A 15,164-nucleotide genomic window follows, 5' to 3' on the forward strand; every position below is an offset into this window, starting at 1 on the left:
AACTCAGTTGGCGGAGATCGCCAACGCGGTGGCGTTCGTGTCGACTGTACACGGAGACGACGTCATTGCTGCGCAAATCCAAGCAAGTCGATCCTCTCCAAGCGTAGTATGAGGCAGGGCATTATTAAAGATTTTTTTTAAAGCCGCACTAATGACTTTTTTTTTCGGCCGAACGAGTTTTCCGGACTATTTTTCAGTCCCCACGAGCTCGGAAAATCGGTTGGCGACTGTACGTAGTGCCCTAACCTAACCGCCACACGTTGCTACTAGCCGGAAACTTCGAATTATCCGAATAGAGCCGCGCGGGCCATTCAAATTATTCGGTAGAATTTGCATTGAGAATGACGGGACCGCTCAAATTCTTCGAATTAACCGAAATTTCGAATTAACCGAGTTCGAATTATCGAGGTTTTACTGTACCTTAATTTTTCGTCCTCGTCTTTTTTGGCACTATTGTTTGTCAAGTATAAAGCAGGGAGGCACTTGGTGACGCTCCTTATAAAAAAAAAAAAAAACTAACTTGAATGCTGAATGTGTTTATTTTGGCTGGACTTGCACGTGGTAGTAACAGTGATCACAGAATCGGTGTGAGCCAATGTATAATGATGTCTCTACACATCCAGCTGCTGTGTACTGAAACCGAGATTGGTTTGTAGAGAAAAGTTATTTAGAGAGTTCCGATGCTTGCCAGTATATTTTTTCTAGGATTTATAGGGTTTGAACGTTAATTTATGAAAAAAAAAAAAAAAGACAAGTCGAAAATATTATGTGAGCTATGAGATTGCAATGCAGCAGCGCTCCTACAGCTTGTTGTGCCGAGGATGGGCTTTGCTCTGTCCAGACAATTTTTCATAAAAAATTGTGAAGGGCACATCCAACTCATCCACACATTTTGTAACTCAATTCAAACGTTAACAAAAACGCATGCTAGTTCCTTCAATTTCAATACTATGCTGAATTCTTTCTTTGGGCGTAAGAAACTGGGACAGGAACAAGTCAATATTCCCCACAGATATATTAGTGACACCTCATGCAATCCTCCATCAACAAAACTTTTAAACATGGCGTCTTCCAGTAGCAGGTTATGATCACCGGGAAAGAAGGCGTTCTGTGTACCACAGCTGCCAAGCTCAAAGGAAGAATTCCTGCTAGAGTACAATAGTACCAAAAGCAATGGTTACTGGTTGAAACAATAGTGATATCCATTACATACTCTTTAAATATATGTACAGATAGGCTTCTGTTTGTAATTAGGGAGCACCTGCCAAATACACTCAATTTTCATTCTTCTGCTTTTCTTTCACATACCTGTCAGTCTGCACTCACACTGACAGCGCTTAGTATCTAAGCCTTTAGAACTGCGTGACATGACTAAATGCAGCATCACTGCTGGAGTAATATTACATGAAATGCTGTTTGGCTGCTTACCTTGTTCAAGCACTCATAACAGTACCAGTCACCATCTGGAATGCGATCCATCTTGGGCTGCAATGACAAAGGCATCGTTAAACAAATAGTTGGTATCTTCTCATTGAGTTCTGCTATTAACTTTTCCTGTATTTTTGTTTTAGCTGCAACCAGCATTTTCACGTGTCATCATAAAACAACACTTACAGTTGAGGCAATAGAGACCAAGAAGTAGGAGGAGGTACAGGCTCTGGTAGCAGTTTAACAAGGTGCAAAACTTTGATTTGTGAAGGAATGCACAAAACAAGAGAGGAATAAGAAGAACAAATTGTGCAAAATGGGGCAGGTATCATTTTGCAATCAGATTTTGAAAAGAACACTGACCTTGAAGCAATAGGTGTGGTAGCCTTTATCACACCCATCACAGAGCAGAAGCATTTGCTCATTGTCTCCACTGTGGCAGAACTGGCAGCTCTGGGAAAAGAGAGAAACGTTGTCACCCTCTGATCACACAAATGACCCCCTAACCCACCACTATGAAAAAGGCAATGCTTTCAAAATTTTTTAAAGTGGTTACATTGGTATACAGGCTCAGCTATTTTAATTCATGCTACATGTCCAATATAACTTTCACAACTACGCTGTGCTTAACAATGAGACGATGTTTATGTTAGCTGCCCAAAGTTATCAAGATGGCAGCACCTATGACAGTCATCTCTACTATTTCATGGGATCTTCAAAGTATATCTTGACGTCTCAATAAAGGAACTTACCCACACGTTTGACGTAAATAACATTAATTGTATTTTTGTCTGCCATTTTGTGCACAAACCTTTAATATAACAGTGGTTCTAGCCAAGCAATTACAGTGGAACCTTGTTGATACAATCTTCACGGGAACCGGATAATAAAGCGTATCATCCAACGTATTATCCAACCAATTCGTACTATCGGGGGGGGGGGGGGGGGGGGAAGAAAAAAGACATTATGCAGAATCATATCGGCGAGGTTCCACTGTATATTGGTCCACAACTTTGTAGCTTTGTGCTACATTCGAGCGGATGACAATTTTTCCCTTTCATTGGTCAAACAACAATCCCATGAATTGCAATACAGTCAGTCTTGGAGATATCAAATTCGAAGGGGATTGCAAAATAGTTCAATACAGTAGAACCCCGTTGACACGTTTTTCAAGGGATGGTAGGAAAACAAGCCTAACAGCCGGGCAAAGGTAACTGTGAGGAAGGGCACAAACTGCCACAGCACAATCTGAAACAGCTCTGAATGGCTGCTAGTACACTTAATAGGCATCATAGCGCTCATAGTGGGACCAGAGACAGCGCATGCATGCGTGTACCATAAACACTTTTCTAACTAATCGTAGAATGGCCTCATTAACTGCTAAAGTATGTCGTGCCACGAATCCCATGCCGCAAAAAGTTTTCGAATCCTTCAACTACAAGTCGAGTTATTGCACCGATAACCGGATTTCTCTCTCTTTTTGTCTCCGCTAGCATGCTGAAAGCAACACAGCAGAGAAGCCAAGAGGGCTTCTGTTTTGTTGCGGCGGCTAAAAAGCTCGTCGTGGCACCTTATGGCAACCGTGGTAGACTACACTACACAGCATGCCACTGCCATCTCGAACGCGACAGCTGCAGCAGTCAACACTCTGGCAGTGTTCTGGGCACGCCAGTAACATTCACAGCTGAGTAGAAGGCAAGGTCCCTTACAACTTGGTCCGTTGAAGGTGGCGGCGGCTTGTAATGCAACCGCCTCCAAGCACGCTCAATGAGGTCGTCAGCTGCCTTTGCCAACTCCGTGAGATTGGCAAACTGGTTGCTCTCTACCAAGTCCTGGAGTTGCGGGTGCATTTGCCGCAACACGCAGCCAACCTTTTCTGATCCCGAAACTTTGCCACCAATCTGATCATAATAGACCGCGATCGTGTAAATAAATTCTTTTATTCACTCGGATTATATATAATCCCCCCCCCCCCTCTCCCCTCACTGCCGGACTGCCCGGGCCACCCAGAGTAGAATGTGATCCCCTCTCCCCTTCCCTCTCTTCCCCTCGCACAGGAGTGTCGCACACGATGGAAGACAGCATGTTTCCTTCCCACTATCCTCCCTTACATGCGCGAGACTGAGCTGTGATCGCCGACTCCCCCTTGCATGCTTTCACTCGCACATACAGTGTGCGGCAACGATTTTATCGTTCTTGGACTTTATACGGAATCTTACGGCGACAGCGATGACAACAGCAGAAATGCACCTGGAGTCTCCAAATAATTGCTATCGCAATAAAAAACTTCAAAGTGCCAGAGACCCTCGACCTACTCACCGCCTTCATGAAGGAGCGATCCCAGGCAATGCATGTCTCCAGCTGGCTGAAGCACATGGCCAACTGAGCAGCCGTCTGGCAAGCCGCCACACCCTCGCGCCACCGCACCAGCCCTGGGGGCAGGACTGGCTCCTCATCTTCCTCGCCTGGACTTCCACATGCGCCACCTTTGCTGGTTGTGTCGTCTTCATTCTTGTTGTTGCTGCTGCCGCAGCTGCCACCACTGCCACCACTGCCAGCATTGGATATCTGTGGCAGGCTGCTCCCACTGGCAAGGAGCCATTGCAAATCACCACAACATTCCGAATATTTCCTACATTATTGTACAATGTGGGATGCTGGGTACAAAAAAGCCCTTGAGAAGGTTAGAATGGGCCACAATCATCCTGGACAAATGCTATTGTTCTACATTTGAGGGCAGCGCACACGTTCCTACATGCACAAAGAAATGGACTGGACACACTTTCCAGAAGCACTGATCATCTCCTTGTGCACTGCCACAGCCGCAAGTACTCTGGTCAAGTACTCTGGTACAGTCAGAAGAGTTTCCCTTGAAGTTCTCAGAGAAAATCACACATTTAAGATTTTGTTTCAATGAAGTAAAGCACTGATCATCTCCTTATGCACTACCACTGATGCAAGTACTCTGGTAAATGTTCAGTCAGTTTCCCTTGAAGTTCTCAGAGAAAATCACACATTTAAGATTTTGTTTCAATGAAGCAAGGATTTCCTGTAAATGAATATAAGGAAAAAAATTTTTTTTTAATAACTACGGCCATTTATTGGTCATTTTGAGATGATTAGGCTCACATCTGGAGGCACGGAACATGACCAGTAACTCGCCCGATGCAGCAGTTCGGTATACCTGTGAGCCGTCAGCTACATGGCAATGCACCAAACCTGCTGCACTGTGGAGTGGCATGAACTTTTAGTGCTCAACACAGTTCAGTTCAGCATGCCGTATGAATGTGCTCAGCAAAACACTGCTGCATTTTTCCTACGGAGAAAGCTTGGGTAATGCCTTTTATGCAACCGGCATTTTATTCAAGATATTCAATGAAACAGAATCTTACTTCACCAAATAAGAAACCTTTGCTACCCAAGATCCCAATAACAACAATTTATGTAGCCGGTGAAAAAGTAAGTGGAACAACAGAGCATTTTTACGGAGAGTTTGATGGCGCATATCTCCAAACTGGTGCCATTCTGGAAATTCATTCCAAGTGGATACACTTGACAAGCTCGCCAGCTACAATTGGCGAATTTTTTTTTCTCATTCAAGTTTGCTTTCTCCAATTGTCGAATAATGTGGAAAATTTTGTGGCCCCTTCCGTGCAAGAAAAATCCAACGGCGACTGTGCTGATTTGAATAAAAGGTTGAATTTCAATACAGTGAAATCTCAATACGATCTTCACGGGAACAGGAAAATAAAACATATACGAAAATCGGATTATACATTACAAACAAAATCGTATGTAAGAAAAAGAAATGGTATATAATAAAATAAAAACGTGTTATCCAAAAAAAAAAAAACTTATTAAGCAGAATCGTATCGAGATTCCCCTGTAAAACAAAGTAAATTGCCGATTTTAACGGCTTGGTCACACAGAGGTTTAACTGTATGATAATACTGGCAACCGAGGTCAAGCACTAGCTAACAAGTGCACGTTGGATATGGAATTTTCAACTGATGTGTACGTTGCCTTCTAACCATTTGCATGCAGTGCCTAAGAACAGCTTTTCACAAAACAGCTTTATTTGCTGCCTGCAAGCACATCTCTTCACGTAATGAACTTCTCACCTTGTCCCTAGTGGTGGACGAAGATACCGCCTCTCAATGCCTGCCTCCAGTCCCAGCAGCCGTTCTTTGGCAACTTCCACAGCATTCACATAGTTCTCCTCTGGAGCCGGGCTGGGCTGCTTTGAGCTGTCCTCAGCTGCCGAAGACTTCACAGCAGCGTCGTCCATCGATGCATCTTTATAATCTGGTGATGACGGCGACGTATCTGCGTCATCTACAGTGACATCGGCATCTGCTTGATTAACGCTCGCCTCCCCGGTGGCGTCGGCAACCTCTTTGTCCTGAGTTTTGTCCTTGCAGTCAGTAGGTGACGGTGCACCAGACGCTTGAGACGCACTGGAGTCTTCCTCATCATCATCATCGGACGATGCAAGCAGTTTCTTGTTGAGCAGCACACAGGATGGACGGTACTGTATTGATGGATCATCTGATACCTTTGGTGGGGGCCGCCAGTGCTGTAACAAATTGGAACCGTAAACAAAATTTCGTGGGTGGCGTTTTAATAAACAAGTGCAGCAAGTAAGAGCAGGAGCTTTAACTCTGGTGACTCTGCCTGAGCGCCGCAACACAGTATTTTGTGTGATCAAGAAATCGCACAAAATAATGTCATAGATGATGACGCAATAACTGGGACAGATTTAGTGCACAAATGCTGATGCTACATGCAGTCAGGTAGAGATTGTTAGTATGAAGCCTACAATAGTCCTAGACAAATTGTAAAGTTTTACTTTTGCAAGATTTACAGAGAGCTTTCTCAAAGATTATGCAATTATACTTCACACCAATAGCATTAGTAAGAAAAATAAAATCTAATACAAGGGTAGCAAAATATTAAAAAAAAAAAGAAAGAAAAGGGGGAGGTCATTGTGGCATAGCCAAACCACTTTAGAGAATCCAAATTAGGAGACGCCTTGCATAGCAGGGGCACACATGCTCTTATACTGTAAAGGGGAATGTTATGTTGAAGTGAAAACGCATTGAAGAAACTAGACATTCCTGCAGCTTTATTTGAGAAAATCTGCCTTAGCTGCTGTCACTTTTAAGCACTGAAGATCAATACCACACTTGTGTTGATACCATACCACATTGATTACGTCATGGAAGCATTTAAAGGGAAAGCGGTGGAAATTCAAGAAAGCCATGCAGGCAACATGTATAAGGCCCTGCTCTTTTCCAACAAGCCAGATATATGACTACTAGGATTGGCAGAGATCAATGACTCACCTTGACCTCCATGCAGGCACCAAAGAGCCTCTGCTCTAATGCCTCCACCTGGGCCAGCATGGCCAAATCCACCCGCAGGGCAACATCAGGTGACCACTGGTCCTCGTAGTCTGGAGGTGGGGCCCCTCCATGCTTCTCAGACACTTCCCGGTCAAGGTCTGTTATCTCCAAGCCAACATCTGCACCAGAAAGCGAGGTCTCTCAGTCCATACACTTGATCTCGCTGGCATGCAAGACTAGTCCACAAATAGCTACACAGTAGGGTTCGCATGTGAAGGCTAAATATACAGAGTTAGCTCTGCCATGAGCACCAAACAATAAGTGACACACTTTCGTGTAAGACAGATTATACAAGCAACTGCTATCATCAAAACAAATCAAATATAAACCTCTTTTTCACAGGAATAAAGACAGATGAGGATAAAATGTAAACAAAAGAAGATGCAGCTGACAAGTGGAAGGAAATGAAACAATCATCAAGTGCACAGCACACACTGGATTTTGCAATGAAGACTTTCAAGTAGTTATTGAAAAAAAGTGCGGCACATACAAAGAATATTTTCTTGGCAAGACATTGTTCATGGCAGAGTGTGCCAGGAATTTAAATGAACTAAGAATGACATTATTGCAGATGTAATTGTGGAATTGAAGCTGGTGAGCATTCTACACATAGTTTATTTGGTAAAAGTTGAGACAAGCGCCAGTTCCAAGATGTGCATCCCCAAAATGTGGTGCCGAGACACCAGATAAACAATTTTCATACAATGCAATGTTGTGCATTGAAAACAATCTTTGTTGTCTAATAGTTAAAGGGACACTAAAGGAAAGTGTTAAGTTGAGCTATATCGACAGAGTATTCGTCTATAAGTCTATCATCGTTTTCTGCATGCCAATACTATGTAATGTTTTTTTGCCTAGGAAATTGTCGTCGAAGGTCCTGCTGCTGCTCCTCCTTGACGTAATCTCCACTTGACCGCCATCTATGCCATTGTTATGTCCTTTGTAGACTCTTTCTTCAACTCTATATACGAAGCGAAGCGTACTGCTCGCGTGTAGGTGTTCAGCTTGTGTGAGTCACTCTGTGGCTCTGCTTGGGTTCAGGTTACCAGTTACCGTCACTTGAGCCTCCGCTGTTGGAGCCGGCAGGGTGGTCAATTGCCACATGTTGCCACCTCGGCCGTTGTAAACAGAGAAAAGTGATGCAGTTCGCAGTGGCGGGTGGGTTGTGGCCGCTCTCTCTGAATCAGAGGTGCTGACGCCACACATAAGAGGCACCATAGTCAACAACAGATGGCGCCACTTGCTCACAAAAGCTGTTTTCATTACGAATTAAGAATTATTACAGAAGCATAATCTTTCATTTAGCTAGGCTTAACTTTTGCTTTTAGTGTCCTTTAGGTGTCCAAAATTGAAGGAACATTCACTGGCTTTTAGGCATCAAATGCTTGGAAACAACGTACCAGGATTTAATAGCAATAAGACATTAATGTACAAATTCAATTACAGCTATCTGTGAATTTCGATTATTTAAGAATTTTAAGTACTCTGAATATTATAAGCACAATGCGAATAAATAAAAATGACAAATGCTGTTCCGAGACCTGCATTTGAATTTAATGTTTCAAAAACTTGCACCATGTCAATTTCAAACTGATAACTTTCCTGCTTTTCTTCTTCTTCTTCTTCTTCTTTCTGAGGTTTTTACGTGCCAAAACCAGTTCTGATTATGAGGCACGCCGTAGTGGAGGGCTCCGGATTAATTTTGACCACCTGGGGTTCTTTAACGTGCACTACAACGCAAGCACACGGGCGTTTTTGCATTTCGCCTCCATCGAAATGCGGCCGCCGGGGCCGGGATTCGATCCCGCGACCTCGTGCTCAGCAGCGCAACGCCTTAGCTGACTGCGCCACCCCGGCGGGTAACTCTCCTGCTTTTACGCTTCATGGTGGCTTAGCTCTGTAAGTGAGCAACAGGCATTTCATCATCACCACCATCGACCTATATTTATGTCCACTGTAGGACAAAGGCCTCTCCCAGTGATCTCCAATTACCCCTGTCTTGTGCTAGCCGATGCCAACTTGCGCCTTCAAGTTTCCTCATTTCATCACCCTACCTAATTTTCTGCTGTCCTCGACTGCGCTTCCCTTTACTTGGCACTTTTTTTTTTGCAGGCATTTATATGCTAGTAATATAAAGACAATGTGTGGAAATAGACAACACTAGTCGGCTGAGGTGTACATACCCTGCTGGCTGTTTGGTATGCAGGTGACAGTTCCATAGTTGAAGTTCTTTTCCAGCTGCTTCAGGAGAGCCTTCTCTCGGATTCCATTGCTGTGCAAGGATCCCATCAAGGTTCGCAGCTGGGCAGAATCAGTGATGCGCCACCAGCCCCGCAGGTACTCTGCATAACAGGACACCACGCTTACAATCACTCCTTGGTTTATCGTTAGTCACAAGACACATCCCTAATACAAATAGACATAATGCAAAGTAAACTCTGTAGTCAGCCAAATGAACTTGTCCTTTGCACACAATGAAACTAAACAAAATGTATGCTTAGTATTTAGCAATGGTGAAAAACACTTTGCTCAATATATTATGTTGCGTGGCTTTTTATTGAATAGCAATAAACAGGAACAGATACTGCTCCCATTTGTTACTTCACCATATAGGCATCTGTAGCATCACAGTGCAGCGTGTATAACACCATTCCAGAGAAAGAAGAACACAAAGTACAGTAGAACCTTGTTCATACATTTTTTGTTTTTGTTTGGAGGGGGGGGGGGGGGAGGCAAGAAAGACCATAATAATTGGGAAAACGTACAATTCAGAAACACTAAAAAATTTGACAGACTGAACTGTAGTTGACATCTACATAAAGTGAACCGTTGTGTGAATCTTCGCAGCATCAGACACCGATGCGCGTTGATCTGGTGAGGCCCAAGTGACCCGAGATGCACGTTGTCGTTTTTGCGGCTTTCGCAAACTTGCATTCAGAAGCTTTTGGGCAGAGCATTTTGGATGGAAGTTTCGACGTACCAACTCAGCGAGCATCGTTGCCGCATAAGAAGCTGACACACGTTGAGCTCGTGAGGCCTGAGCGAAACAAGACATGCGTTGTCATTTTAACCGTTTAACCGCCAATTTAACTTCCAAAAAACATACCAAAATCGCCAATTTTTTTCAAGTAGTCATAATTTTTTCTATGCAATTCTGATTCTGAAAATATATGTTACATCATTGATTTCTTTTTCTTGGACCATTCATCTTGCGAAGCATCATTATGAAATGACTGTTGCCAGGCTTAAAACACGCGCGAGAAACACGAAATGCGGTTTTTCATAGACAACTACCGTCATCTAGGGTTGAAAACTGCAAGCAAAGGAATTGACGACCGTGATACGCCTGTGGGCGGCAGAAGGATCGGAAAATCGGGCCGGACGAGTGTGACTCGTCGTTGGCGATATTGGTACAAACTCGTGTGACGAGTACAGCTCGAGGTTGGCGGCTAAAGGGTTAAGACAGAGATGTGAAATGGGGCTGGTAGCCAACGCCGTAAGATGATGCCACAATGCCGCAAGAAGCTCACATTTGTGCCGCCTGTGGCAAATAACGGCGGCACATTTCGGTTATTGCCTATGCTTGCTTGCTCGAAATTTTGCAGTATTTGTGCCTAACTGTTAAAGGCTATGGATACTCATGTTTTGCCCTTTGTTGGTTCCAAAGTATATAACTTTCAGTGAAAAAAGTACAGCTGTGACATAGCAAAGGGTTTTACTGCAGGCTCTTATAGAGCACACCCAGGACAGGCTCTTGAAAAAATAAAAAGCAAATTAGACAGCAAAATTATTACATTTAGCGCAAAACGACAAGCACAAGCGCTACACCTCCAGCCAGTAAAAAATCTCCACACAAACAATGCTGTCCCACTGACTACAGACTGCAAGTAACTGTGAGACATCTTTAGCCAGACAGAAGTAAGGGCGTGATGCACCCACCTGGAGGTACAGGCTGTGGCTTGTCATACTGGTTGGTGGTGTCCTCTGTTTCTATCACACTCACAATTCGGCTGCTGCCCATTGTGGAGCCAACAGCAGACTCTTCCTCGATGTCATCGTCATCCATGTCCTTTGAGCCAGGAAGCCTTGCCAGGGACCCTTCATCACAGGGCACCCGTGGCAGCAGGCTAAACCATGGCTTGGGCTTCTTTTGGGCTAGGTTCTTCAGCATCTGCTCTGCCGACAGAGGAGTAGTGAAGCCACCCAGGAGTTGAGAAGCACCATCCTTCCCCATGGATGCCGCCGCTACAGTGCCTGCTGCTGCCACCTGTGGTGATGAGCTCGGCGATGAAGAAGGCGGGGCAGCAGGGGCTGGGAATGTGCCACTGTTGAATAGCATGTTGCCCGCAATAATGGATGCAAAGAAGGGTGAATGCATCATCCAGCTCTGCTCCAGAGTTGGCTCCGGCAATGGACTCTTTTCCTTGGTCACTGGAACCACTGGAACAGAGGTTGCTGATGTTGTCACAGCAGAGAGGTTGGCCGCCGACGTTGGCACAGCCGCAGCAGAGGAAGCTTCTTTGGTAGCGGTAGATGACCCCTTCTCGTTCGAGTTTGGGAGCGGTTCGTCTTCCTTCTGCTCCTTCTCGAGCTCCTCATTGTTGCTGGAGGATTCCGTCTTCTCAGCCATTTCAACTTCATTCTTGACCTCACTAGTTGTCAAAGTGTCCACCTCGGTAACGTCGTCATCCGGTTGCTGCTGCTTTGGCTCGGAAGGCTCCTGCTTCACAGGTGCAAGAGGGGGCTTGCTGCTGTCATCTGTTGCCTTCTCATCCCCTTCCTCTTGCTTCTCCTCCTTCACGACAGTGGCATTCCCTTTGGCAGAGGTGGCCTCCTTGGCAACCGAAGAGTCCTCACTGCTGCTATCATCCTCGTCAGCCATGTAGTCGGTGGCCACAAAGTCGCCCATGCCATCCTGCTCACAGGATTCCATGGCCTCCACAAAGATGCCCCCGGCAACAGGCAGCAGCCAATAGCGGCGTCGAAAGCGATCTTGGCCCAGCATTACAGCCCGAATGCTGTTGCTTGCCTTGGCCACCTTGTTCTGGAACTGTGCCTGTTGCTGAAGGAAAGTACATATACACACAGTGTCAGCTTGCTGTAAAAGATTAAATGGTTTATTTTTTATTTCTGTATGCATAGAAGGTCTGTCCCACAAGTCTGTGCAAAGTAGGAGAGACAGAACAAAGGCTCAATGCCAAGCTTCTCGTGAAATTTGGCAAGAGTGATGCAAAAGCTGGGCTGGTATTTTGTAGCGATGCCTTTCCGATGCTAATGCCTTTCCGCGGTTTTCGCGCTTGGTCAGTGGTTGGAGCGACGGTCCGCTCACGTTATCAACGGGATCAGCCGGCCGGGAGCATAACACATTGCTACAAAATACCGGCCCTGACCAAATGTTGCAACAGGCCTATGGAGACAATGTCATAACAGAAAGAACTGTTTTCAAGTCTGGCACAGCACTTTCAAGAATTCTGAGAGAATTTTCTCCCTAATTGCCAGATTTAGTCTGCTGTGATTACTGTTTTGTTGCCGAAATGCTAACTCTCGTGTTAAGAGAGAGGGACTTCAGAAATGTACTAATGACTGTGTACTGCCTCAAATGTGGAGTACTATATTGAAGGTGACAACACTAGCAAGTCTGAAAATATGCGAAATAAATTTTATAAACATATTGCACGAACTCTTTGCTTTATGCATACTTCAACCATAGTACTATAAGGAGATCCGGGTCAAAAACAGCATGGAGCAACCTTTAATGCCTGAATTCCAATTCAGTGGCAACATGAGGCGTCGGAAGTAGAAAAGGTGGAGAAGGTGATGGCCCCCCACCCTCCTTCTTTGTTTTCCTTCAGCAAGACGTCTTTAGTGGGCTCAAAGGTGTATTCTTAAACGGTCACGTTTTTGACTCATACTAATTAGTAGAAGTGTCGCATGCGCCACGGAGCCCCTCGTGCTTAACCCCACCCAAGCGTTTCCTTCCCTTCGTTTTCAGCGCAAGAGGAGCGTCAAGTGTGCCGCAAATAGGCTTCCCCAGCTGACGCGCCCACTGCGGACTCTGTCACTGCGAGCGCTCCCCAAACATCAGCCCAATGCGGGGATCACCCACACAGCGCCCGAATGCAGGAACTCCCAGAACGGCGCCGCATAGGCCCCGTGAACTTGCCGTGAACCTCCCGATTCCAGAATTTTTGACAGGTGGCAAATCATGCCGAAGCTAACAATGAAACAATGTGGATTAGGCGTAATGAACGGTCGTCTGTCATGCAGATTGGCCTTACAAAAACCCAGCTGCCATAAAGTTAGGATTGCCCTTCTGTATGTTGAAATAACTGGAATGCAAAACTTGCTAGGCAATAAATAAAAGATTGCCACAACATGCAGGTCCATCATTAAGCTTAGAACCTCATTGGTAATCAGTTCAACAGAACATCATTAATTGATCAGTTTCTATTCCATTAAACAGAAATTATATTGATGAACAAATATTTTAGATTTTCATATATCTATAGAACTGAGCGTAACCATGTAATCAGTGCTGGCATACTAGTTTGGTGTTCCCTTGAGTAAGAGAACTGAGATAACCATGTAATCAGTGCTGGCATACTAGTTTGGTGTTCCCTTGAGTAAGAGAATAGACCGTAGTGTATATCTTGATTTCAATGTACCTAAGTTACTGATAGCTTGCTACATTCTTGTTATGCAATGCTAGGAGACTTCCGAGCATGTGCAGCACCATGTTTTTTTGCCCAAAATTTGTAAGCATTCAATTTTGTGAAAAATTGATATTCAATTCAATATTCAGTTTTTTTTTTCTTTCTTGTTTCGATTGGATATTCGATACAAAATCTACTATTTGGTATTCACACACCCCTATTAATAAGTGCGATCCTGATAACGACCGAGATCCCTTGTAGTTGTCAGTATACAGCCACAGCATGCACTGCCTTCAACTCGGGCAGCTGGTAACTTCATATACTTTGCAATGACTGAATGCTTAAACAAGCCAAACATCAACTTTTCAACTTGCTTTTACTACAGTCAGAAATGTACGACACATATTTGATTCTTGAACATTCATGCAGCTCGAACGCCACTGTTTAAAAAATCTTGAGTCTACATTATTCATACCCCTATACAAATCTAAACTGAAAAAAAGTCTAACCTTTGAAAGCTTTTCTATCCTCTTCTCCAACTCTTCATTAGTGAGACTTGATTCACTGTCCTGTAAAGATATAACCACAATACACAGATGCGGTCACAAAGCATACCACAAAGAAAGATGGTTTCAAGCACACGGCTCTTATTTCAGAATGTACTGAATGTTGAAATACTGTGCCTCGTCCTCCGGATTGGATTCACTGCACAATGTGGCCAAACCATATTCAAGGTGAAGCAGCATGTGAGGAGAGTGTGCCAGTGCCAAGAAGACTGAGCAGAACTGCATGCTTTTGTGTGCTGTTTCTATCCAGGTGCAAGGCTAGCCGAATTTTTACCCAGCAACCCTGCACCTATGGCAGATCCAAATGACACAAAAAGATGCCATGGAGACACCAAAATGACTGCACAAAGTTCAACAGTTGACAACATGAAGACTGTATAGTCACAGAGCCATGTAGATGCGTAGTAGGAACAAGCCCTAGAACTATGTATGACTGTGGTTAACAAAAACAAAAATCGAGTTCCTTGAATCTCCTTTTCTTCTCACTCACTGCATAGCGATGGCCTCAAATTCGGCAGTGAAGCCATGAGGTGGCATACAAGGGTTTATTATGTGTGACGCTTGCAATTGTGTGACGCTTGCAATGTGACGCTTGCAATTTAAAGAATGCTCCACTTCCATTCCACATCTGCCGCCTTGGCCAAGATTGGCATTGGCTAACACTCCCAAGGCTAATCTTGAATACATACGCAAATACCCAAGAAAGTGGGCAGGAGGATGGCCGATGGGGTAGCGTAATTGGTAAAGCACCTTACAAGTAATGTGAAAGATATGAGTTCGGCTCCAATCTGTGGCTAGTTGACAGGTGAGAAAGGCGCACTCTGGGTGAAAGCTGGGCTAGTTCGTTGCTGGAATCGTGAAACATGGTTACAGCGCAAGGAAGACGAAGGTATAAACGCAAAGAACCAGTACCCGTCCTGTGAATTTTGTCTATGTATTTGCCTCGCTTAGCACTGTAACCATGTAACCTTAGCACTGTAATCAGGCTTACTCGTAAATACGTAAATCATATTGCTAATACTATAACCAGTCCCTTTCCTGCCCTGCTGTATCATGGCTGATAATAGGCCGACACACTTAGTACCTGTAAAAATAGTACTTGCCATCAGAGC

General features: G+C 44.5%; 1 protein-coding gene across 12 annotated transcripts in view; it reads right to left on the minus strand.

Annotated features, from left to right (window-relative positions):
* The window catches only part of LOC119456268 (bromodomain adjacent to zinc finger domain protein 2B-like), a 101,814-nt gene that overhangs the window by 20,721 nt on the left and 65,929 nt on the right, over positions 1–15,164 (minus strand). For all 12 annotated transcript variants that reach the window (XM_049669653.1, XM_037717938.2, XM_037717944.2 and 9 more), the window contains 8 exons: positions 13,996–14,055; positions 10,773–11,895; positions 9,017–9,175; positions 6,774–6,952; positions 5,550–6,004; positions 3,748–4,015; positions 1,792–1,881; positions 1,429–1,485 (listed from right to left, as the gene is read on the minus strand). In XM_049669653.1, coding sequence (XP_049525610.1) covers positions 1,429–1,485; positions 1,792–1,881; positions 3,748–4,015; positions 5,550–6,004; positions 6,774–6,952; positions 9,017–9,175; positions 10,773–11,895; positions 13,996–14,055 — 2,391 coding nt within the window. The remainder of the gene's footprint in view (positions 1–1,428; positions 1,486–1,791; positions 1,882–3,747; positions 4,016–5,549; positions 6,005–6,773; positions 6,953–9,016; positions 9,176–10,772; positions 11,896–13,995; positions 14,056–15,164) is intronic.

Source organism: Dermacentor silvarum, chromosome 6, assembly GCF_013339745.2.
Source record: "Dermacentor silvarum isolate Dsil-2018 chromosome 6, BIME_Dsil_1.4, whole genome shotgun sequence".
NCBI classification, from domain to species: Eukaryota; Metazoa; Arthropoda; class Arachnida; order Ixodida; family Ixodidae; genus Dermacentor; species Dermacentor silvarum.